The sequence below is a fragment of the Ambystoma mexicanum genome, chromosome 12 (assembly GCF_040938575.1).
Source record: "Ambystoma mexicanum isolate Mex_15411 chromosome 12, UKY_AmexF1_1, whole genome shotgun sequence".
Taxonomy (NCBI): Eukaryota; Metazoa; Chordata; class Amphibia; order Caudata; family Ambystomatidae; genus Ambystoma; species Ambystoma mexicanum.
In genome coordinates, this window is record NC_090936.1 from 410,672,080 (window position 1) to 410,697,346 (window position 25,267).

The window sequence follows — 25,267 nt, forward strand, 5'->3', positions numbered from 1 at the left end:
CCCATGTGCCTTCGCACTCCAGCAGCAGGTGTTTGAGGGATTGTAAGTTCGGAGAGGCACAGATCTTGCAAAGGCTTATTGCCTTCTCACCCTGGTTTCTTTGAGCCAGTATTTCACCCGTATAGGCTATGTTCAGTCTGAGTCTGAGAAAGTTGTTTCTAATTCTTTGGTCCGGGAACTTTTCCAAGTAGTGTGGGATGGTACCAAGCTTTCTGTCCACTTTCAGGAAAAGGTTTGGAGGGTTAATGCTTCTGACTCACTCGATTGTTTTAATCCAGTCCTCCATTTCAAATTTTTTTGTGACTTTCTTAGGATTTTGTATGAGAGTTTCTGTTGTTAATTCCAGCCTGTATAAAATGTGGCCAATCTTTTCTTCTAAGCCGAGAAGTTTTTTTGATTTTGCCTTTTTTAGAAGTTGGTTTACGTCGAAAAAAAGAGTGGATATACTGGCTGTGGTTATGTTACGATAGAGGGACAGTAGCTTCCACTCTGCGCGGCAACTCAAAGAAATCAGTCCCAACTCAAATCTCACACTAACAAGAGGAGTGCACAATGGAAGATGGAGGGAAGATTTCCACAAGAAGCCCTCAATTTTGCTCCAATCATAGTTCCACAATAGAGGCTTTGCCTCGAGGCCATAGAGGAGGACCGGGACAACTTTACCTATGTAGAACTTCTTGAGAGGAATTATTGAGAATTTGCAGAATCTTCCATTCAGATTTTTCATTTGTGCAATAATTTTTGATGTCTTCCCAAGAATGGAGGGTATCACCTTGTTTGAAGTTGGGTGAGCTAGGATTTCGTATCCCAAGTAGATTAACTCGTCCACACGTGGAATTACTTTGCTTCCCAAGACCCAGTTTCTCGAGGTCACCTTTACTTTTGGATGTTTAAAGATGAGGATCTTAGATTTCGATGGATTAATTATGAGACCGTTCAGTTTAGCATATTCATTGAGTTTAGACAGGAGTTGCTGCAGCCCTATCGCTGAGCCATCCAGAAGCAAGCACAGGACAATTACATGCTGTGTAAAAGACGACTCAATGCCAGTGTCCACTGCCCAACCTTGAAATAAGAGTACGATCAAGAATTGTGAGGTTTGTGTTTCACAATAAGTCCTGTATGCCTGACAGAAGCAAGACTGAAATTGCAGTCTCTGCTTAGGATTAAAGATTGCTTTGATAAATTCAAGTACTTAAATTGTAGACAAAAAAAGTAAACTAGTGGTCTAGAGCCAAGTACTCTGGAATCTAGAAAAACACATAGTGGTAATACCTTTATTTATGTGCATTTGTTAGGTGCTTATACAAGTAAATTGTGTTTCAAAGCGCCCAAAGGGCAAAAGGAAGGGGACCTTGGGATAGAAAACAATACACTGTAGGATAAAGATGAACATACTGGGCCTTGTGAGCCTTCAGAGTGAGCAAGCACAGAGTGAGGAGAGGGGAAGAGGCAGAGGGGGTTAAGTGCTGGAGTGCCCGTAATCATTAGTGAGCAGTAGGTGTAAGTGCCCAGTGTAGGAAGAGCTAGGGAACTTTCAACTGTAAAAAGAAAAATATATAAATGGGTAAGTGCAGGCCTATAATGGCGAGGCCAGTAGGTGCCAAGGCAAGTGATGTGTGTAGGCAGAGGCTGAAGGCGATTGGGTGTGGGAGGACAGGGCCCCGAAGGACACATAGGGCCCTGGTCACCAATCACATCCACTGTAAGATTAGCAGGCGAGGGAAGGAGGAGCTTCTGGAATTTGAGGAGGTCTGGCTCAAGACGAAAAGGAAGGGGGAGGCTGTTCCATATGAGGGAGCCAGCTGAGGAAAGAGATCGGCCTCCGGCCCTCTGTTTAGCAAAATGCTTGACACACAGAGTTGGTACAAGAGGAACGTAGAGGTCTAGGGGGAGAGTATTTAGTACGGGCAAGTTGCAGATAGCGTGGTCCCCAGCTCCAGACAACATTTTGGATGATGCAGAGGGATTTGAACTTCATCCTTGCAGCAACCGGGAGCCAGTGAAGAGTTTTTAGGGCAGGAGCGATGCGGTGCCTGGGCTTAAGGCCAAGGATAAGTCTTGCTGTCCTATTTTGGATTAGTTTGAGGAGTCATAGAGAGGAAGAGGATAGATTGAAGAGAAGGCTATTGCAGTAGTCTAGCCTAGAGAGAATCAAAGCTCTGGTAACATTGACCTTCCCGGGGAAGTGAGAAAAGGGAGAATTCCTTTGAGAAGGAAGAGTTGAAAGTTGGACTTCTTGGCAATGTCCTGAATGTGAGTGAGGAAGGAAAGCGGAGTCGAAGATCACTCCAGATTTTCTGGCTGCAGATGAAGGAGAAGTGGGATAGCAGTGGTCCCAATAGGAAGGATCTCAGTCTTGCTGGCAGAGATTGTTGGAAGTGCACGAGGATTGGGTGGCAGATAGACAGTCCGGGTGGCGGAAGATGCAATAGGGTCAGCAGTAAGTTTCAAAAGGAGTTGTGGGTCATCTGCGTAGCACTGGAAGTTGGGGGAGAAGGAGGAAATGAGGAGTGCCAGCGGAGCAAGGTAAGTGTTAAAGAGCCAGGTGGAGAAAGAGGTAGGATAGTAGAAGGTGCCCAGAATAGCCTTGGTGGAATGGTCAGTTAGGAAGGTCGTCAGTCAGTCCATCCACGGGCTGCTCCGAGATACTCTGGGTATCATGGAGCCGTTTTATGAGGATGGAGTGGTTTACCGTGTCAAAGGCAGAGGAGATATTGAGTAGGAGGACGACAGCTGGAGAGTTAGAAACCAGAGATGCAAGTAGTTCTCCACAGGTGTTCAGAGGAGCAGCTTCCGTGCCTTTGGATGCTCGGAATCCAGATTGATGGTCGTGGAAACCGCCAACAAGTTCAGTGTGTGAAGTAAGTTGGGGGAAGGCCAGGAGTTTCCTGAGGGAGGGGGTAGTAGAAATAGGGCGGTAGTTGGCTGGACAAGTAGGGTCTGCTTTAGGTTTTTTCAAGAGGGGGCACACAAGGGAGTGCTTGAGGTGGGAGGTGAAAGATCCAGTAGCAAAAGAGTGGTTGCAGAAATCAGCGAGTGCAGGGGAAAGAGCCAATGTTTTCCTTGATGATTCTGGAGCAAGAGGAAACCTGTTTAGAGGAGACCTTCATAGAGCAGACAACTCTGGTGACCTCATCTGGAGTGACAGGGGAAGATGAAGGAGAGAGAGGAAGGAGGAGGGTTGGAGGCCATAGGAGGCACGCTTGTGTGGGAATGGTTTTGGGAGAAGGTAGCAAGGGTGTTCAGGATGTCCAGAGTTTTAGTGGTGAAATGTGTGGCCAGTGCGTTGCAGATGGACTGGGATGGAAGAGGGGAGGAGACTGCAGAAGGGTTGGCTAGTTCCCTGCAGATTCTAATGAGTTCAGCCAGGATTGCTGGATGCACCAGATACCAGTGTCTGTATGTGGGCCCTTTTTTTGGCACGGATGGAGAGTCTGTGTTGCCTTTGGAGCAGGCGGCAGGTCAGTTTTGTCAGAGGGTGAGCCTGAGGTTTGCCACTTCCGCTCCACAGCTCTGCAACTGCGTTTCAGGGCTGCAAGTTCGGAGTCATACCAGGTATTGCGGTTGGAGGCAGGTTTCAGGCGGATCCTCATGACTGGAGCAAGAATGTCCAGAGTGTTAGTAATGGCCAGATGGAGGTTGCTGAGAGCAGAGTCAGAGGTTGAGTCTGGGTTGGGGGGATGAAGGTGGATGTGACGGCAGCAGCTGACACTAGTTTTATTGGACGGATGCTTGTGAACGAGGTTGATGTAGACACATGGAAAATCAATGGGGTTGAAAGCAATTGGCCACTGTGACAATGTCACTTCAGAGAGACAAGTGGATGGGCGTTCGGTGAACACAGCCTGTACCACAATACTGTCCCCACAGGCATTACATGGGTATCTCACAATACTCCATTGCATTCATAGCTGTGTGTGTGTGTGTGTGTGTGTACATTGCAAATCACGTAACCACAAAGAACCTTTTCGATTGGGGTCGAGCATAAGCTGTAGTATGCCTTCAGGAGAGAGAGACAGACAGTGTCTAGCCTCAGAAATACAGCTTGCAATCCCCTACTTACAGGACACCACAAGACATATTCTATTGAACAGAACCAAATTATCATTGAATGACAAGTAAACAAAAATAGGCAGCAAAGCCTCCCGATGCTGGCATGGGGAAGCTTACAGTCCATACTGTAAAATAAGGGAGCAGAGGTACAGTGAACCTCAGCAGGGGTACATACTTGCAGCATCATTCTGAAATTGGGAGGCCATAGAAACTGGACCACAAGATAATGGACCATCCTATTGAGGTCCTCTCAGTAACTATTTTTCTGATGGATGTTTCTCCCACGGTTTCCTCATCTATGATCGACTCCCAAAGCAGTAGAACGACCTAGAAAAGGTAGGGTAGCAAGAACACAACCTTAAAAACTCTTGCCAAAATGAGCGCCCTGACCAGACAGAGTCCAAGCATCAATGCTTTGCAAACCTGTTCAAGCAAGCGCACGTGGCTGCTTGGCAAATATCAAGAACAGGCACTCTGCTTTGGAGACCAGAGGTGGCAGCCAACCCTTTCTTTTGGTGGAGGGAGCCCCAAGAGTTCAGGGACCCCCTTGTTGGCCAGATGGTAGCACTCAGATGCAGAGAATGATCCACCAAGACCGGGTCGGTTTCTTGACAGCTCTGCCTGTGGTATCCAATGAAAAAAGCTGGTCATCAGCCCTATTCTCCCTAGTCCGAACAACGTAGAATTGAGGGCCCGAACCAGATCTAACTGATGAAACCGTTCCTCTTCCTTGGAAAGGTGAGGCGGATGAAAGAAGACTGGGAGATGGATCTTTTGAGAGAGATGGAAATCAGACCACGTTCGGAAAGATGGAGGATCCAACTCAACGTTGCCTCCTCCATGAAGAAAATCTAGTAGGTAGGATTAACAGTCAGCCTGGAGCTCACTGACCAGTCTAGCGGAAGTGGCAGCAACTACGAAAATCACCAGAAGGGTGAGCAATCTTAAAGAACAAGAAGGGGTTCAAACTGTGTGGCCATTAAAAACATCAATACTACATTTAAATCCCACGCCACAACAAACTGCCATGAGGGAAACATGTTGGACAGATCCTGCAGGATCTGAATAAGTGTGGAGATCGTGAAAAAGGAGCCCGGCTCCTGCATCCTTTTGAAGACCGAAATGGCAGCAAGATACTGCTTCACTGTACCAATCTGTAGGCCTGTCCAGGCCAAAGACAGAAGAAAATCCAACATAGATGAAGTGGAGCAAGTAAAAAAGTGTCCAGATCCTGCTCCCTGGACCAAGCCAAAAACCTCTGCCACCTGCAGGCATAAATGGATTTCGTGGCAGGACTTCGAGCAGATACGAGTATGTCCAGAATATTCTCCGACAAATCCCACTTCCTATACTTCAGCCTTTTCAGCAACCAGACATGAAGATTTAGGCTGCGGAGGTTCGGCTGCAGGCTCATCTCCAATCGGGAAAGGAAGCCCGTCCTATGCGTTAGACGCCAAGGAGGGCAGATGGGCATGTCCATCCACTCCGGTTATCACGTTCTACAGGCCCAGTCTGTAACAATCAAGATCATTGTGGCCCTGAACAGGCGCAGTCTCCTGAGAACCAGTGGAATGATGGGGATGGGCAGGAACGCGCATAGCAGGTTGTCCCATTCGACCGTCGAGGCGTCCCCCAGAGCACCCAGACAAGGGAAGTCCCTGGAGCAGAACTACCTGCGCTTTCTATTTATACTGGAATCGAAGAGGTCCACCTGTGGGGTACCCCAGAGAGGAAATCTCCTCCAGAACTTCCTGGCAGAGCACCACTACTGGGAGGTTGAAAACTGCCTGATCAGTGCGTCCGCTAGAGTGTTCTCTTTGCCGGTCAGATGGGCCACAGCCAAGGAAACGCTGTTATCCAGAACCACAATCGCAATGCTTCTCTACACAGTGGCAAGGAGCTCATGCCACCCCTCTTGTTGAGATAGTGCTTGGTTACTGTATGGTCTGTCAGAACGAATACAGTCTTGCCCCTCACAGAGGGTAGAAAAGCAACCAGGGCCAGCCTGATTGCCCTTAGCTCAAGCAGAGGGCACTCCGATGTGGACCACAGTTCACTTACCGTCAGATCCTATAAGTGAACGCCTCAGCCTTTCAGGCACGCATCTGTGAGTAGGGTCTCTTGTGGCCAGGGTTGACTGGGGTGGGGCTCTGGTGAACTCCCACCTCGACTACTGCAATGGCCTTCTTGCAGGTATTCCATTGAAACAATATCAAAGATTGCAAAGAGCACAAAACGCTGCAGTTACACTGATATTCAGAGTGAGGAAGTCCTCCCCCATTTCAGGTCTACAGCGATCATTGCACCGGCTTAAAGGACAGAATTGTTTTCTGCTTAATCTTTAAATACCTAAACAACCATGCTCCGTCATACCTGTCCAACAAAATCTGTTGCTACCAAGCTGTTTGTCGATTGCGGTCAGGGGTGACCTTTGAGCTCTTGAGGTATGTAATTCTTTTTGTTCCTTCGGACAGGGGAACAACTCCACAGTGCTGCGGGTGCATTTATCCCCTCTACTTGTTGAGAAAGATGAACAGTTTCACTCCACGTTCGCAGGAGCGCCTTGCGTGCACCGACTGGCACGACCCCAGCCAAGGTTCTCTATATGGTAGCAATGGACAAGTAACCAAGGCTGAGACTCAAGGGAGGCGATGCAGGCTGGTTCTGATGGTTGTATCTGCTTAGATTCACATGCTGTGCATATAGTCCGACATCTAGTCATAATCGCAGAGCATTGCATCTTTCTTTTGAAGATCGAAAAGGGACGTCCTGGGCGTGAATCTAATACCATCCCTAACGTGACGTGTAATGTACCCAAAATCCTTCACACATCGAGGTCCCTCAATTTTTTTTTTCTGCCGTGAGGGAACCTTACAGAATGCGTGAGTACCGAAGAAAAGAAGGTGTAAGATGTCTATGTTCCTTTTACTGCAGAGGGGAGGAAGGGTGGGCACATGCGAATCTAATCAGATACAAGCACCAGAAATAACATTACAGTGAGTAATGTATGTCTTCTGATGCTTGTGAATCTGCTTAGAATCACATACTGTGCATATACTAGCCAGCAGTACCAGGAGATGGTGGTAGGATGTGCAAAGGAACAGTAGCAAAGAACAGGTTTCTTAGCAACTGGTAACGTTCTTTCGACTGCATGTTCCTCCCACGTATTCCTCATCTTTGATATTCGTACCATCAGCTTTGCTTCTTCGGAAAAAAGAACTCCACACCAGAGGGTGCTGTGCTTCATGTCGTGGTGTCGATTTCCTTCAAGGGCTGCCGTAGAGCGTCAACGTCATCCATAGTATAAATGGCTCGAGCCGCGCCCATTGGCTTAGGTTCTGTTTTTTCAATATCGTCTATTGAGGAGTTGACTAGGCATACCCCGAGACCGCAAGCTCTCAGGGAACACGGAGTGTAATTCACGTAAATTGTACGGCGGGGTAGGCTGCGAGGGGCGATGAGGAATACGTGTGATGAACATTCAGTCGAAAGAACGTTAGCAGTTGGCAAGTAACTTGTCCTGAATGGATTGTGCCATCCCACATATTCCTCATCTTTGATAGACTCCCAAAGTAGTGAAAATTTGGAGGAGGGAGTACCAATTAACCCTAATCATGGACCGCATGAAGAACTGCCTTTGCAAAATGACCTGCTTAGGATGAGGTAGAATCTTAAAAATAATGTTTCACAAATGTATGCATAGACGACCAGGTGGCCGCTGCACAGATATCCTGCACTGAACACCCCTTTGAAGAGCTGTTGAAGTTGCCATGCCCCTAGTGGAATGAGCTCTTAGCCCATCTGGAGGTTCTTTACCTGCCAGTTTGTAACATTCTCCAATTGCCAAAATTATCTATCTGGATACAGTCTGTTTTGTTACTGCCAGGCTCAATTTGTGGCTGGTGTAGCCAATGAAAAGTTGGTCATTTTGCTGAGTCTAGAAATATAAAAGCTGAGAGCCATTTTTGGGTCCAGCCTATGAAGTCTTTCTTCCTCCTTACCTGCATGAGGGGGAGGATAAAAAGAAGGCAATGTAATTTTTTGAGACAAATGCAAGTCAGAGAACCTTGGGTAGGAATGAAGGTTTGACTGAGTATTACTTTATCTTTATGGAAAATGGTGTGAGGGGGCTTACAAGAGAGCCTGTAACTCACTCACCCTGTGGGCTGATGTAACAGCCACTAGTAGGACTGTTTTCAATGTGAGAAGCCTTAGAGGACCAGAATGCAAAGGCACGAAAGGAATGCATGTAAGAAATGTTAATACTAAATTTAAATCCCAAACAGGGACATGGAATGGGACTGGGGGTACACTTTAATGAGAACCTTCAAAAACTGTACAATCAATGGTATCTTGAAATAAGACTTCTTCAGAGGAGCGCTTAAAGATCTTAACTGCAGATGGGTATCCTTTTATTGGTCTAAGCTAGAGCCCCAGATTGGCTAAATGTAATAGGAAAGAAAGCACCATAGTTGTGCCACATAGGAATGGATCCACATTCTTATCCTTGCACCAGTTACTGAACTTATTCCAACGACACAGGTATAAGGTTTTTGTTACTGGCCTCCTGGCTGAAAGCAAAATCTCCATTACGTTGTCCGGGAGGTCCCAATCTTTATATCTCAGTCAGAAACCAACCTTGAAGGCTGAGTGTCTTGACCTCTGGATGGAGAACCCGACCTTCTTGCAAGAGGAGATCCTCTCTTTATGGAAGACGTATTGGAGGGCAGATGGACATGCCCAAAAGGTCCGGGTACCACGTCCTCCTGGCCCAATCGGGAGCAATTAGGATCATGGTTTTCCTGAACTTGCTCAACCTCCCGATTACATGAGGAACCACAGGGACTGGAAGAAACGCGTACAGAGTGGAAATTCCCAGTCCACTACAAACGCGTCCCCTAGAGCTCCTCTTGGAGGAAATTCCCTTGAGCAGTATTGATCGCACGTATGATTGACCTCGGTCACGAACAGGTCCACTTGAGGGGTTTCCCAAAGAGTGAAGCTCTTTTGAAGGTCTTCCTGAGCTAGTTCCCACTCGTGGGAGACTGTGCTCTGCCTGCTCAGAGCGTCCGCTGCTGTGTTCTTCTCTCCGGCTAGGTAAACGGCTGATAGAGAGATTCCTTCTTGTATTGCCCAGAACCAGAGCTGCATTGCCTCTCTGCACAGTGGTAGTGACCCTACACCTCCTCGCTTGTTGAGGTAGTACATGGCAAGTGTCTTGTCAGTCATTATCAGGACATTCTTTCCCTGTACAGAGGGCAGAAAGGCTTTCATCGCTAGTCTGATTGCCCTCAGCTCTAAAAGGTTTATGTGTAGTTTGGACTCTGATAGAGACAAACGATCGCGGATTGTCAGATCGCTGGTGTGGGCTCCCCACCCTGTGAGTGAGGCGTCTGTCACTACCGTTATCTCCGGCCATGGTTGCCAAAAAGATTCTCCCATGAGAATATTGTCCTTGCAAGCCCACCATAGAAGGGCTTGAGCCACTCTGCTTGGAACTTGCAGAATATCTGATATATTCCCCGTAAATTGGGACCACCGAGTCCTGAGGGCCCATTGAAGGGATCTCATTCTCAATCTGGCCTCTGGCACCAGAAAAATGCAGGATGCCATGAGGCCGAGCAACCTCAGAAAATCGAAAGGCCGGCAGATGCTGGCCATACTGGAACTTTGTTACCATCTGCAGAATTTGTTGAGCTCTCACCTCGGGAGGCGAGGCTTTCCCCAAGAAGTATCCAGGACTGCTCTGCTGAATTGGATTCTTTGGAATGGTATCATATGGGACTTCTTGTAATTGAGGGAGAAGCCCAGTCTGTGTAGAAAGTGGCAGGTAATCCTCAGATGGACCTGGGCCTGTTCGGGTGAACAAGCCCCGATTAACCAATCGTCCAGGTTCGGGTAGATGTGAATCCCCCCCCCCTCTCCTGAGACTTGCTGCCACTACCGCCATCAGTTTGGTGAAAACCCTTCGGGCGAAGGTCAGCCCGAATGGCAAAACTCTAAATTGAAAATGAGAACTGCCAACTGCGAACCTCAGGTACTTTCTGTGCTTGAGATGGTTTGGCACATGAAGGTAAGCATCCTGAAGGTCAAATGATACCAACCAGTCTTGGAGTTGGAGAGTCCGAAGGATCTGAGAAAGGGTTACCATCTTGAACTTGTCCTTCCTCAGGAATATGTTAATATTTCATAAGTCCAAGATGGGTCTCAATCTTCCGTCCTTGGGCATGAGAAATTAGGGGGAATACCAACCCTTGTGCTTCTCTCCTACAGGTACATGTTCTATTGCCCCTTTCTCTAGCAGGGTTAAAATTTCCTGCACAAGGAGCGGATTCGGAATTTTGACAGTTGTATCCCGGTGGATGATCCTGAGGCCTTTTCTGAAAAGGAAGGCAGTAACCCTGGGCTACTGTTTACAGTGCCCAAGCATCTGAAGTAATGCCTCACCATTCGTTCAGATGCTGAGAGATTCTGCCTCACACCGGGGTCTTGTGGGTCAAGACCTCAGAGTGGCTTAGAGGCAGCTGCAGCAGCAGCTGAGGGGACATTTGCAGCTGCTGGGGCTGTTCTAGCACCCTCTCCTCGTCCTCCACGAGGGAATCTTTTTTGTCCTTTTTGACTAGCCTGTCCTCTTCCCCTTCCAAATGAGGAATAGAAATGAAAAGGACGACCCCTCCAGGAAGATGAGCATGAGTAGGAGTGTTGCTGAGGTTGCCTTGTGGAGGCGCTAAGTGACTTAGCTGCCACCTTAGGAGATCTGCAGCTTCTCTAGACTCATTCGTCTTGCTGCGAACAACCTCAAGCCCTCAAAGGGCATATTGAGTAGCCTGGCCTGCACATCCGGTGCAAAGCCAGACTTTCTCAGCCACGCAAACTGGTGTAGCACAGTGCTAGTAGCCATGGACCTGCTGATGCTGTCAGCAGTGTCCAGTCCTGACTGGACATATTCCCCCATTGCCTCCTTTCCATCCTTTACAATAGCCAGGAAGCCATCTCATTTCTCGCCTTCTGGAATTTGCTGAGCCGCCATGCTAACACAGTCCCACAGGGTGTAGGGAAACCTTGAAAACGTAAAAGTAACATTGGTTGATTTTAAAGCAATACTGCTCAAAGAAAAAATCTTGCAAGACCAGGCATCAATCCTCTTGTCATCCCTATATGGGGAAATAGAGGGATAAGCAGACTGTCTGGTGGATGTAGCTGGTTGGACCACTAAGCTTTCTGGTGTAGAGTGCTTAGTCAAATAGTCTGGATCCATGGATGAAGGTCTATATTTTCCGGCAACATGTTTGTTTACCACAGATCCAGATTCTGGAGTTTCCCAGTTTGACATGACCTTCCTTTGAAGGGCTGCATGAAAAAGGCAGTACGGATCCTTCTGAGGATGTCGTCTTGTTCGCAGGTAGGAGAATTCCTGCTCCAGCCCATGAACTCCACAACCCTAATCATGATATTCCTGTATGCTGAATCAGTATGATCAGCGGGATCAGGTTTGTCAAACTCCAGCTCAGCTGAGGTGTCTATGCAACTAGCTGACTGAATGCAGTCATAATGATCAGACATCTTCGATTCTTGGTCAATCAGCTCCTCAGGAGCATTCTTTGTTTAATATTTCAAATGAAATGGGGAAGAATCCTCCTCAGAGGTTTGATCCACCTCATAAATAGAAGTCATACACTTGAAAGTCTTTCCTTTGCAAATGGGTATAAATCTTACCTGTGGTTTGAGGCCGTGAAGGCATCGGCATTGGTTTCGCCAATGGCATCGATGACGCTACAGGAATTGACGCTGTCCTCGACAGAGGCATCGATGTTGTCGACATTGACTTCGACAAAGTCTTCGAAGGTGTCTTAGACAAAAGGTTTTGTCCACAATGGTGTCGACGAAACCTTCGACAAGACGAAACCTTCGATGAGGGTTTGGACAATAACGCCATTTTCACCGACTTTGCCTTCGATTTATGTACCGATACATATCGACTTGCTCTTCTTCCTGAGTTATCGAAGAAGGTTCTCTATACTATACCCTCGATGATTTCTCTTGGACTTAGACCGTTTGGTAGTCTTTGACCTTCCTCTGGTCATCCGAAGGATGAGCTGGGGCATGATCTTTGTGTGACTTAGGGGGTCGGGGCCACATTCTCGAAGATTTGCATCATTGAGGCCTTGAAAGCCTCCCATTTTCTGGGGGAATCATTCTTAGTTGGACATGTGATTACCCCTGTAGACGTATCAGAAGAAGATCAGTGATGTCTTCTTCACCTTCGATGAAGACGGCGAAGATTTTCGCGACCGACTCCTCGATCTAGACTTCGACTTGCATAGGAACGAGTCCATCGACTCCCTGGAGTCTTTATCCTTCTTCGAAGAAGCCTTCAAAGCTTCCCTGCCCACCACAAATTTACCTCAGCGCTCCCCGAGAGCTTTTCCTGTCATGGCCTGACAGGACTCGCAGTCATCACTCCGGTGTTCGGAACACAGGCATCACAGGCAGACGCAATGGGGAACAGTAACAAACATTTTCTTCCCGTAATCATGGCATTTTCTTAAGCCAGATTTTAGGGTCGAAGCGTTAGAGGATGAAGAAATCTTTGACAAAAACTGAAGTGCTTTGTCAAATACATGAAGCAACCTCTTTCGGAAAAACGGAACCGAAGCCAATGGGCACGGGTAGAGCTATTTATACTATGGCTGACATTGACGCTCTACGGCAGCCCTTGAGGGACATCAAACGCCACAACATCGAGGACAGCGCCCTCTGGTGTGGTAAAATATTTTCCAAAAGCAGCAAAGATGATGATTCGAATATCAAATATGAGGTATACGTGGGAGGACACAATCTATTCGAAAAGATGTTTTAGCACAATCAGACAGAGTGTGTCTCTAAGCAGTAATGTTGAGTGAAAGTGTGAACAGAACTCCAGGTAGCTGCTTTGCAAATAGAATCAAGAGGAACATTTGCAATAATGGCTATAGTACCTGCTGTGTCTCGAGTAGAATGAGCTCTAGGCGTAAAGAGTAAATCTCTTTTGGCAAGAGAGTAACAGTGTGATGCATGTAACAATCCATCTAGAAATAGACGATTTAGAGACAGGGTCCCCTTCTTTACCAGCGTTAGTTGATACAAAGAACTGGTTTGTCATTCTTCGTAGTTTAGTCTTCTCAAGGTAGTATACCACCGCTCTCCTAACATCTGGTGTATGGAGGCTTCTTTCAACAAATTAGTTGGATTCTGAAAGAAAGTTGAAAGTTCGATGGATTGATGTACACAGAACTTCGAAAAGAATTTAGACGCAAAGTGTGTGTGTTTGTGCAGTACCACCTTGTCTTTATGAATGGTCACAAATGGGTCTTGAACTGAGAGCCTGCAGTTCACCAACTCTCTTTATAGAGGCAATGGCCACTAGGAATGCAGTCGTATAGGTGAGGGCCTTAAGACTAGCCTTATAGCCTGTCAGATAGCACAGCAAGTAGAGTGCTCAATTTGACATCGGTGCAGAGCCTGCCGATGCAGGTTCGAATCCCGGGACAGCCAAATTCAGCCTTTCATCCTTCTGATAAATGAGCACCACACACCATGGGTAAGAAGCAGCGATCAGATGCCTGAAGGTTTGTGGCGCTATATAAATGAAAATTACTATTATTTTTATTATTATTATGCATTGGCTCCAATGGAGGTCCCATTAGTTTTGTAAGAAGAACATTCAAGTGCCATCAGGGAGTTGGGTTAGAAATAGGAGGGTGAAGTCTCTTTACCCCTCCATAGATGCCTTAATTACTGGAATTTTCCACCAGGAAATCTTGCTCTGCGATGTAGTGTACGAGGAGAGGGCAGCAAGTTGGACCTGTACAGAGTTGAAAACGAGTCCTGAATCTAAGGGGTGCGTTAGATAAAGGACTATATCTTTAGGTGAACAATCAATAGGCTCGATTTTGTTATTGGACCAGATGACAAAATGTTTGCAGTTATTGGAGTAACAATTTCTGGTTTTTGGTTTCCATGCCTCTTTAAGTAAGTCGAAACATCTGAGGTAGTTGGTGGTACCCATACTCTACGACTTCAGGAGCCAAGCTGCTAAATTGAGTTTTTGGAGGCACGGGTGCAGTGTTTTCCCTAGGTCTTGTGACAGCATGTTGTATGGGCAAGGCAGTTTGCTGGGAGGGAAGAACGACATTCTCATGAAGTGAGAGAACCATGGCTGTTGAGCACACATTGGTGCTACCAGTATCAGCGGGACTTGTTCCTGGTGCATCTTGTGCACTATCCTGTTGAGACAGGGAATCGGGGTGTGCGAGGGAGGGCATAGGCAAATCTCCCAGACCTCGTTATCCAGAGACCGTTCCCTTTGGACCGTCTGAGGGTACCCGGAGGCATAATCGGGGCATTGGGCATTCTACAGAGTCGCAAACAAAACCATGTCACGATGACCCTATTCTGCAAAGACGTTGAGTAGAATATGCTCTTGTAAGCGCCACTTGTGTTCTACAGGTAAGTGCAAGTCTTTGCTGAGTTGTGTTGGAGTGCCCACTTCCAAATGTTCTGTGATAGTTTGGATAGCCTTGGAGAGCGAGTGTCCCCCTGCTTGTTCAGATAGTACATGGCCGTGGTTCTGTCTGTGAGGACAAGAACAGTCTTTCCCTACAAGTATGTGAGGAAGGTTTTCAGTGCTTTGACCACCGCCAGGAGCTTCAACAGATTGATATGTTTGGATGCCACTGATGGAGACCACATGCTGTGCACGGTCTGCTGTAGAAGAACAAGTTAATTACCAACTGGTAACGTTCTTTCGACTGGATGTTCCTCCAACGTATTCCACATCTTTGACATGTAATGTCCACAGCTGTGCGTCCTGTGTCGATGGTGTTGGGTTGATGTCCCTCGAAGGCCTCCACCGAGGGCAACATCACTGGATGTTATAAATAGGACGCACAGCGCCCGTAGCCTCAGTTTATGTTTTTTCCTCCATAACGTGTGACCTGCTCGTACACAATGCCTGCTTGACTGAACATAGCCTTGAGGGAGAGCAAGCTGCAATAGCATAGGAAATTCTCCAGAGGGGCAGGTTGGGAGGGCGATGTGGAATACGTTGGAGGAACATCCAGTTGAAAGAACGCTACCAGCTGGTAACTTTTTCTTCGAATGGGTTGTGTCCTCCAACGTATTCCACATCTTTGACAGACTCCCAAAGCAGTACCAGAAAATGGAGGCGGGGTGAAGAATTTGGAATACCCAATCAGATAGCAGAATAAAGGACTGCTTTACCAAAGGCCATATCTTGACAATGGAGTGTATCCAGGAAGTAATGTTTGACAAAGGTGTGGATAGAACCCATGTAGCTGCGTCACAAATATTCCTAATAGGAACTCCCCGCTGCAGGGCAGTGGAAGTAGCCACTCCCCGAGTGGAGTGAGCTCGCAAACCCTCAGGAGGGTCCTTGCCCGCCAATCGGTGACATTCAGTAATTGTGAAGATAATCCACCTGGACATGGTCTGTTTGGTAACAGCCTGGCTCAATCAGTGTCCACTGTACCCCACAAAGAGTTGGTTGTCCACTCGGACCCTGGACATCATCCTAGAAATATAGAAGCTCAGAGCTCTCCTACGGTCCAACCTATGGAGTTAGTCCTCTTCCTTACCAGGATGAGGAGGATAGAAAGCAGGAAGTACCACTTTCTGGCTTAAATGAAATTCAGACACTACCTTAGGTAGAAAGGATGGACGTACCCTCAGTACAACCCTATCCTTGTGGAACATAGTAAAGGGTTGCTTAGATGAAAGTGCCTGCAATTCACTCACTCTGCGAGTGGACGTAACCACAACCAAGAAAACCGTCTTGAAAGACAACAGTCTCAAAGGACAAGAGTGCAAAGGTTCAAACGGGGCACCCATCAGAAATTTCAAGACCAAATTCAAATCCCAAACCGACACCTGAAATGGTGAGGGAGGGAACACATTAGCGAGCTCTTTAAGAAATTGCAAAAAAGTAATCTTAAAATAAGAACATTCTTCAGACGTGCGCTTGAAGATAGACCGTGCTGCAAGGGGATCTTCAATGGTACCTACTTGAAGACCCCTGTGGGCCAAATAAAGCAAGAAAGACAGAACCATGGGAATGGAACACTGAAAAGGATCGACATTGTGTCCTCTGCACCAGTCGCAAAACTTATGCCCACGGTACAGGGATTTGGTTGCTGGCCGCAAGCAACACCTCCATCACATCATCCGCAAAGTCCCAATCCTTATTTCTCAACCTTTCAGAAACCAAGCGTGAAGGTTGAGTCTCTTGACCTCTGGATGGAGAACCTGACCCCCCTCGTGCAAGAGAAGATCGTCTCGGTAGGGAAGACTGTGTGGACGACAGATGGACATCTCTGGAAGGTCCGGGTACCACGCTCTCCTGGCCCAATTCGGAGCAATGAGGATCACGTGGGATCCAAACCTCCGGAACCTCCTTAGTACACGAGGAATGACTGTGACCGGAGGAAACGCGTACAGAAGCGTGAATGACCAATGACCAATTCACGACAAATGCGTCCCCTAAGGCTCCTCTCAGAGGAAATTCCCATGAGCAGAATCTCTTGCACTTCCGGTTGGCACAAAGGGCGAAGATCTCCAAAAGGACTTCCTGAGCTAACTGCCACTCGTGAGAGATCGTGCTCGGCCTGCTCAGAGCATCCACCGTTGTATTCTCTGCTCCGGCCAGATGAACTGCAGAGAGTGAAATTCCTTGCTGGATTGCCCAGAACCAGAGCTGCATTGCCTCTCTGCACAACGGGAGTGACTCTACCCCCCTTTTTTGTTGAGGTAATGCAAGGCCACTGTGTTGTCCGTCATGATCAGGACACTCCTCTCCCGAGATAAGGGTAAACTGGAATGGACTGCCTGCACAGGTGAGCTGCCGCCACTGCTAGTACCTTTGTAAATGCCCATGGAGCTGTGGCAATTCCAAAGGCGAGTACCTTTAACTGATAGTGAGTGTTCGCCATCTTGAAACTGAGGTACTTTCTGTGTGCTGACAACACTGAAATATGAAAGTATGCATCTTTCATATCCAATGTGGCCATGTAATCCCCCTGTTGTAGCAGTGGGATTACTTCAGGTGGAGTTGTCATCGTCAACTTCTGATTTTTGACATACTTGTTTTCAGGACGTAGATCGAAAAAACTGGGTGCATGGTTATATTCTTTTTGGGTACAAGGAAGTATACTGAATAAATACCCTAGGATTTGTAGATTTTCCGGCGACAGCCGTCTGCTCTTGGGTGAATATCTGGGTGGTTGCATGAATTCTATGCAGTTACCACCGCTGACAGTTTTGAGTACCCACTGATTCGAGGTAATGTCATTGCATGCGTGGGTAAAAGATGTTAGTCACCCCCTTATTCGGAAGACATGGGCGGAGACCTGCACCGCAGAGTCATTTGTTGGCAGGGGAGCCTCTGGCTGCAGAGTTTCTCCCTATACTCTTTCCTCCCCGAAATCCATGCTGTTGAGGAGTTTCGCTACTGCTGGAAGTCCCTTGTCTGGAATACCAACGAGTTCCTCCTGTTCCGTAGTTGCCTGGTGAGGAGCGGGAAAAAGATTTCCATCGGGTGTTAAAGGCACCACGTTGGACAAAGGGCTGGGCTGAGATCTGGTTCAACTACTTTAGCGTTTTGTGCTCTTTTTTAGTGGTGTCAAAGGCCTAATCGACCGCCTTACCAAAGAGTCTTCTACTGGCTTGTTTATGAGAGACGCATGTGTTTCTGCCATAAAACCTGGGTTTTTGAGCCATGCATGGCGCTTTAAGAGGGTCCCTGCGTTTCAGCTGAATCCAGGGCATTCTTAAGAACGGTCTGCGTCACCCGACGCCCTTCCGCCACCACTGCTAACAGTTGTAAATGAGTAGGCTCTGGAACGTTCCGGAGGCCCTTCTGCACCAGTCCCTATTGGACATCGCTATAGCTCACCAGGAGAGTGGTATTATTAGCGATCCGCTTTCTGAAAGCAGCCGATGTGGTAATCTGTTTACCCAGAGCATAAAGATTTTTACAATCCTTATCCGGAGGAGACTGATGAGGATAGTGGTACACCCGCCCGTTTTCTGGTGGTCGTAACAACCAGGGAGTTTGGAACAGCATGGCCTCTGATATACCAAGGATGCTGGATGGAACATCTTCTCAACTCTAGGGTTGATGGCTCGAGCAAGGGTGTAAGTAAAGACGGAGCACAGCATTTCTTTACTGAGTTCAGGAGAGGAATTGCCTGAAGGACAGGTACATTTTCTTTGAGGATATCCTCAACAAAATCAGTGTCGGGTACAGCCTCTTGGGTTATGTTTTTCAAATGAGCAGCCGTCTTCCTAAGGATGTTGTTGAATAGCATCTGTTCGTCAATAGGCAATGAGTCCCAGAGTTGAACGACATGAGGAGTATCCAAAAATATTTTGTCTGGGTCAGGTTTGTGGACTGGGGTAGTGGTCCAAGTACCCTGGTCATCAGCAGGGTCACAGTTATCTGTGTCTTGTGAGATGGGATCCCGAGAGATGTGATCCGGATATGGGACATAGCAGATGTCATCAGGTTCATCCTGGTCCTCCTGGAACACATCAACTAGAGTTTTGAGTGGGTGTGGTTTATACTGGGATGCAAACTGTGCACCTGGAGAATGGAGCCTTGGGGGACTTGGAAGGTATAGGGCGAGTGTCCATAGGCTTATGTCTCTTAACCACCTCATCAAATGTGGCTGAAAATGTAATAAATTCAGACATCCTCTCCATACAAGCCTCAAATCTGATGTGCAGTTAAAATGTCGAATCAATAATTTCGAATGCATTAATTTCGAAAATAATGTCGAAAAAAAAATGTTGAATATTAATTTTTTTATTTTATGTTTTTTTGGGGTTTGACTAGTAAAAAAGGGTTATTAAAAAAACGGTGGGGGGAACCCCCCCCATTAAAATAAAATGTGACTTTTTTTTGACATTATTGATTCGAAATGAATGCATTTGAAATTATTGAATTCGAAAATATCACTATAAATCCTCAAATCTCCCTAGTCCACACAAAGAAAAAGGATTCATCAGGAGGGGGAAGGAAGAAGCAATTGGAGAAGGATTCTGTTGCAGGGCCTAAGAGCGAGGGTGGGGAGAGGCAGCAGAACCCCCTGCTGGCAAATGGGAGGCCTTTTAGGCCCAGCATTGTGAGAATGGGCCGTAGAAACTTTTCCCGAAGCTTGGCAAGCATTTTGGAAGGATGGTCCCGTTTCAGCACATTTTTCGACGCTACCGTACAGAGAGCCATAGATTTATGTGAAGCGTCCTGTAACGTCGAAGTCTTAAGGCCTTGCGCACTGATGCGGCAGGATTGCTATGCTATGCAGGATTGCTAGCCTATGTTATGCTATGCAATGCTATTAGGATCTTCCATGCAGTTAGGCCTCATACCCGCCATGTCACCTCCCCCTACCTCCCTGTGCCTGCTTGTGCCTGCTCTACATGCAGCACCTGAGACAGGCCCAGACCCCTCCTAGGGCAGAGGACACATCAGACCTTCTCTTCCACTTATTCTCTACAAGTTTAGCATTAGCCAGATATATGGGCGGTAACAGAAGGGGTTTCTGCGAATGTTGCTTATTCATAATACAACACGATGCGCTGCAGGGCTGTCTCACAAGGTCACAAGTAAGATGTCCACAGTTCTTGCCAAATGTCTAAAGTCGTGCCAAGTAACACCCCCATTGTGAAAGTACAGAACATATTAGTGTTCGCCTATGATATGCTATATAAATCGGCACTTTATGGTGGGGGGACTACCGAGAGCTCCTTGTGCAGACTGCCCGAACATTTGCATGTTGCATGCTGTTTTCCCTGCTGATAACTATGCTGTGTATTTGCGATATAATACATGAAGCTTGATTTACCACCCGTCTGTCTGATCTCATTTGCTGCAAACTGAGGCTGGCCGAGGGGGCCTTATCTTGGCCACCACAGCAAGCAGCGATGGTGGCAGTGCAGCAGGCACCAAATCATGACGCTCGGTAGACCTATAAGTTTTCAATGTGCATGTGGGCACTGATGTCTTCCTCGACGTGCCCTTGTCGTTGGGGTCTGGAGTCCCCATCGCACTGCTGACGTTATGCTTATCGGGCCGGACAAAGGGGAATTCAGACACTCCACAGGTGCATCTACGGCTTCCAAATCGAACCTGTGGCTGCCAATGGACTCCTCGTCTGAGGCGCCGACGGGAGAGTGACTCTCGGCCTGCATGGTATAGGCCGCCAGCCGATTGATGCACCGCTCATTTAGGTTTATGGGCTGAAAAAGTTGACAGGCCTTGCAACGCCACTCGTCGTGGTCAAGAGGGAGGCACTGATTGCACTCCTTAGGAGTATCCTTCCAGGGGAACTTGCCATTACAAGACAGGCAACATTTCAAAGGTGTTCGCTTCATAGCGTAGAGAAAAGGGAGTCAGGTGGAACTAAAGGGAAGAGAAAGGGTAAAGAAGAGGCATACTCAGGAGAAAGTCAGTAACATGTGCCCACTCTCCCTATTGTGAGGCCGGGGCTGAGGGCCAAGGCTGAGAAGAAATCAGCCGTTGTGTCGCTGGAGCTGTAGAGTCGGCGAAACAAGATCAGTCGTCGAGAGGATGTCAAGTATTCATCGAGACAGCTGTCGAAGATGCCTGGCGATCAAGCGACAAGCACACCTAAAGCAATATAAAATCAGTAACAACCTCGGCATTAAGTGACCGACTAGATAGGTGAAAAAAAACTATCTGTGGGACCTCACACGTGAAGGATTGTGGGTACACATCACGTTAGGGATAGTGTTACAGTCACAACCAGGTCGACATCCCTTTTCAATCTTTGAAAACAAGATGCAATACTCCACAATTACCACTAGATGTCTGACTATATGCACAGCATGTGATTTTAAGCAGATTCACAAGCATCAGAATAGTAAATATATTCACCCATATATGTGGTACCACAAAATACTTTAGGTTCAATTTAGAATGCAGCAACTGCTGACCGATATTGAAAATCATGGGAATTGAAGCATTTTTATAATGGCATAGGTATTACTGTAGAAAGGTAGGTTAGTTTAGGAGCATTGGCAGAATGCTTTCTTTAAAGTATACTGTGTGAGGATCCCCGCACCTTGGCAACCTGTAAGGGAAAAGTTAAGGTGTACTTTATCTTGTATATTACAGCCCAGTCGTAATAATTCCAATAAGGCTCTGCTTTTTCTACAGGATCCACTGACCCAAAGTACCTGGGAAGCTGCAGGAGAACAGGATCCAACACGAATCTGGGACCCCTGGATGATTCCTGAGAATGGAAGATGCTCTTCTGCGTCACAGTACCTTGGGTGCCTTGGCAGACAAAACGGTAGAGTTTGTAGGCTTTACTCGACTAGACCCCTCGAGGATGGACCCCCCCTTGGAAGGAGTCACTGGGATGTTGAGAAGAAGAGAACCAAGCAGGGTCAGAAAGGCAGCACTTTCGGTCGCGTTATTCCGGCTGTGGATATCCAACGAAGGTGAAACTTGCTGTGGAACTCGACAAGGCCTGGCTGAAGATAAGACACTTGTTGGCCTTGGATGACTTTTGGTGGTGATGGCTGCAGTGGCAGAAGTGTCACACTTTCGTGGTTTACTGCCTTTCGGTCTTACGGTGCTGCAGCTGCAATACAGACCTCAGGATAGCTTCCAGCGACCTGGACACAACCACTAGACTGGACTACTCTGGACATCATCTTCTGATTTTGATGGCAGGAAACCCACGGGTGGACACTCCACTGCAGGCAGCAACCTGGACCTTCTCCGGAGTGGCCAAGCGGGCAGATGCCATGGCAGGGATGCCTCTTCAAGGATTCTTCAATGATTCGGAATGTTCGCAGCTTCGGGCGTCAAGCAGCACTATGCCAGGTTACCTCCTCTTCCGGGCGATACTCAGCAACTTGGCTTCCAGCGGTCACAAACACTCCTCCGGTCCTTGGGCAACACAGATTAAATTAATGGCTTCAAGAGGTTCAGGCACTCATCTTCTGGACCCACAAAGATTCCCTTCTCTGGATGGCAGACACACAGGACTGGCTTTGAGGACACTTCCAGTGAAGAACAACAGTTGCAGGATGTTCCCTCATAGCTCGGGAAGGGGTCTCCTATCCAGGTCCTGTCTGGTTCAGCCGTTGAGTCAGCACAGCAGCTTTGAGACTACTTGAAAATTTGCAGCAAGCTGAACTCTAGGACGCAAGCTTAAGATAGATTTTGCTTCAGGTTTCTTGTTTTCTGCGTCTGACAAGAAGTTGAGTGTGAGGCCCTCTGTTTTACAACACAGGTCCCATTCACTCAGGCTGAGCTAGCCAATCACACATGAGTATTCATACAGGCAGCACCGAATCAGGTTCAAAGACATTCAGGCTATTCACCAGAAACCAGACACCCACAACACAGGATGCGGATTGGGGGATACTACCCAGCCTTTCAGTTCACCACAGTGCATTCATTCCAGTTTCAGTCAGGGATGGCTCAGGCACTGTGTGTCACAACCAAAACCAGACACCCACAACACAGAATGCATATTGACTACTCACTCCATTCAGGTAGGGCCCCCCCAAGGGTGTACCCAAAACAAGCAGCACCTGGAAAGGTTCCAGCCAGTCTGGCAGGTGGCAGCCCCAGAGCCATATATGGTTTTCAGGGGAAGGGAACAGGGCCAGGGCTTCTCAGAACTTGGAGAAACAAGGGGGTAAGGCAAATGAAACCAAGAGGCGACCAGTGGCTTCTTGCCTTTGTGTAGGAATCCATCGATTCCCATGGCAGGGCCTGAGCATCCCAAACATGGAGGATACCTAGAGCCACTGTCACATCAGCATGTAGCTGCCATCAGCCCATGCCCTTCTCTATGGGCAACACACATGTGCCCATAAACATACACTAGAGGGAAATGCACACATGTGCCCAAAAACATACACTAGGGGGAAAGGGTGCCCTGAGGGTAACCCATTGGTACTGTTCACCAAGAACAAAATGAACAGCTGCACTGCCAGGGGTCCAGACTGAAGTCCTGGACAGAAAATAAGCAGAACACACGTTAAGGAGGAATAGGACAAGGAGGCCCTGTCCTTTCAATGAATTTCCAACATCACAATGGGGCGCAGCACCTCCATATCTATATACTGGGCCTGACAATTCTGTGTGGAGCACGACGGGTGGAACTGATGCAGAGCCACGCTGCCCCCCATGGTGGCATAAAACATTTCCAAAGAGTAGCTGGCGCTAGAAGATCGATATAGATTAATCTGTGGGAGGAAGGAGTCTGTTAGAAATCCGTAATCCACTTGGTGGCCCACAAATTAGAGGACCAACTACAGACTGTCCGCAGCTTTCATATTCCCTGCTCATAAACTCGAATGAAGTTGAGGTAGGCGTATAAAAGGGAACCTGAACAGAACAGTGGAGTGGGAGTTAGGAGTTGGATGGCAAATACAGAGAGGAGAGCATGGCAGAGAAAAGAACTGGGAAAGAATAGAGTGGTGAGAAGGGAAAGGATGAAGTGGTGAGTGGGAGAGAGATATGAAGAGGGAGAGAGATGATGGGGAGGAGGTACTTCGAGAGAGAGAGAGAGAGAGGGAGAGAGAGGCCGAGACCGAGCTAGATGGCGACAGAGCAAGGAATGTACATCAAGGGAGAGAGAAAGAAGATGAGGAGCTGCAATATCAAGAGATAGAGAGCAAAGGAGCGAAAGGACAGCGCCGGGGAAAGTGAAAGAGTAGGAGGGAATATATATCAAAGCAGAGTGCAAGAGGGAGGAGCAGAGGAAAATGGACACCAGGAGTAAGGGAGTGGAGTTTGGCAGAGGAACACGGTGGAAGAACAATGCCAGAAGAGTGCTCTGGAGATGGTGGAGCAGGCAGAAATTGAAGGATCATAGATAAGTGGCACAAAGAGACTAGCAGAGGCCTAAAATATTATAATCCAGGGATTAAAAAGAAGCCATTTTATTCTTGCCAAGAGTGGAAGTGCCAAGAGTCTAACTATTGTTGAAGAGTCTGATGCCTGACACCTTTCAAACAAACTAAGAGTGGCAGGGTCAAGGTACATCGTAGCTGAGAGTTTAGAAGAACCAACGCAACATCCTCACAAATCCTATGCAAGTGAAGAAAGACCCCAGTCAAGAAAAGTGCTCAGGAGCACTATAAAAATCTCAGAATGAGTGACTGATCTACACCTCTGGATTTGGGAAGAGAGTACTAGAATAAGGACTACAGTCCTATAGGCTGTGGACAGCCCCATAAATAAACCCCATAACTTGTTACGTGAATCACTGTGATAATGAGATTTCAAACTTCAATCATGACTTGCAGCATTTCAATCCTCTGGTGATAAAGTGCTTTAAAAGAATTCTAAAAAAATAAAAAAAAGGTTAAAAGGACCACCCCTACCCTCCAAAGACCAATGTATCTTAGTTAGGCTGATTGAGTCTTCGATGATGTCAATCTTGTGGTAAAGACTTTTAAGTAAAGAAAAAATTGAGAGACTCTAGGAGTAAAATAAACACAGATTTCAATTGACAGTTATAGGAAACAAAAAATTGAAGAAATATTGAAGGATTTAGTGTGAAAAAGGGAAGAGCAATGTGAAAAACAAATCAGGGATGGATTATTTACTTGACAGCATGTTTTGATAAACTGGCAATTACCATATCCCTCATTTAAAAAAAACAGAGACAGGCAACTGTATGGGCACTTACCAATAAAATCCCAGATGAAGACGTTCTTTTGGAACATTCGAGATGATTTGAATCCATGTTGAAAGACTTGTTCCAGTGCTGCAACTAGACCACTCTCTCCACACAACAGTATGGTCAGACTACCTCTCTGCAGGAAAAAAATGCAGTCCGTGTATCATGAAATTGTTCCAGAACTTTCATTGTGCCAGGATTCTACATATGTGAGATCCTTTTAGGAGGTTTCTGATCAGATTGGCACCGATTTATTTCAAACATCAGAAGTAAACCCCATTAATAGAGAATCCCATGCAACAGAGCTGGAAGAGAACAAAATAGGAATACAACATTCCTTTTTATGGTTGATCTGTAAGAACAAATAGCTTTCTGTATGGATACAGTATTTCTCCGACAGATTGCTCATCTTTTGAAAGATCATCCAAGGGAAGACTTGACCATAAACGTTAATTAGCCAATAGTGGGCATTGTGCAGTTGTCTG

At 47.1% G+C, this 25,267-nt stretch overlaps 1 protein-coding gene across 6 annotated transcripts in view; it reads right to left on the reverse strand.

The window, feature by feature from the left end:
* Window positions 1-25,267, reverse strand: part of DENND5B (DENN domain containing 5B) — a 1,683,961-nt gene that overhangs the window by 121,127 nt on the left and 1,537,567 nt on the right. For all 6 annotated transcript variants that reach the window (XM_069628551.1, XM_069628550.1, XM_069628552.1 and 3 more), the window contains one exon: window positions 24,792-24,918. In XM_069628551.1, coding sequence (XP_069484652.1) covers window positions 24,792-24,918 — 127 coding nt within the window. The remainder of the gene's footprint in view (window positions 1-24,791; window positions 24,919-25,267) is intronic.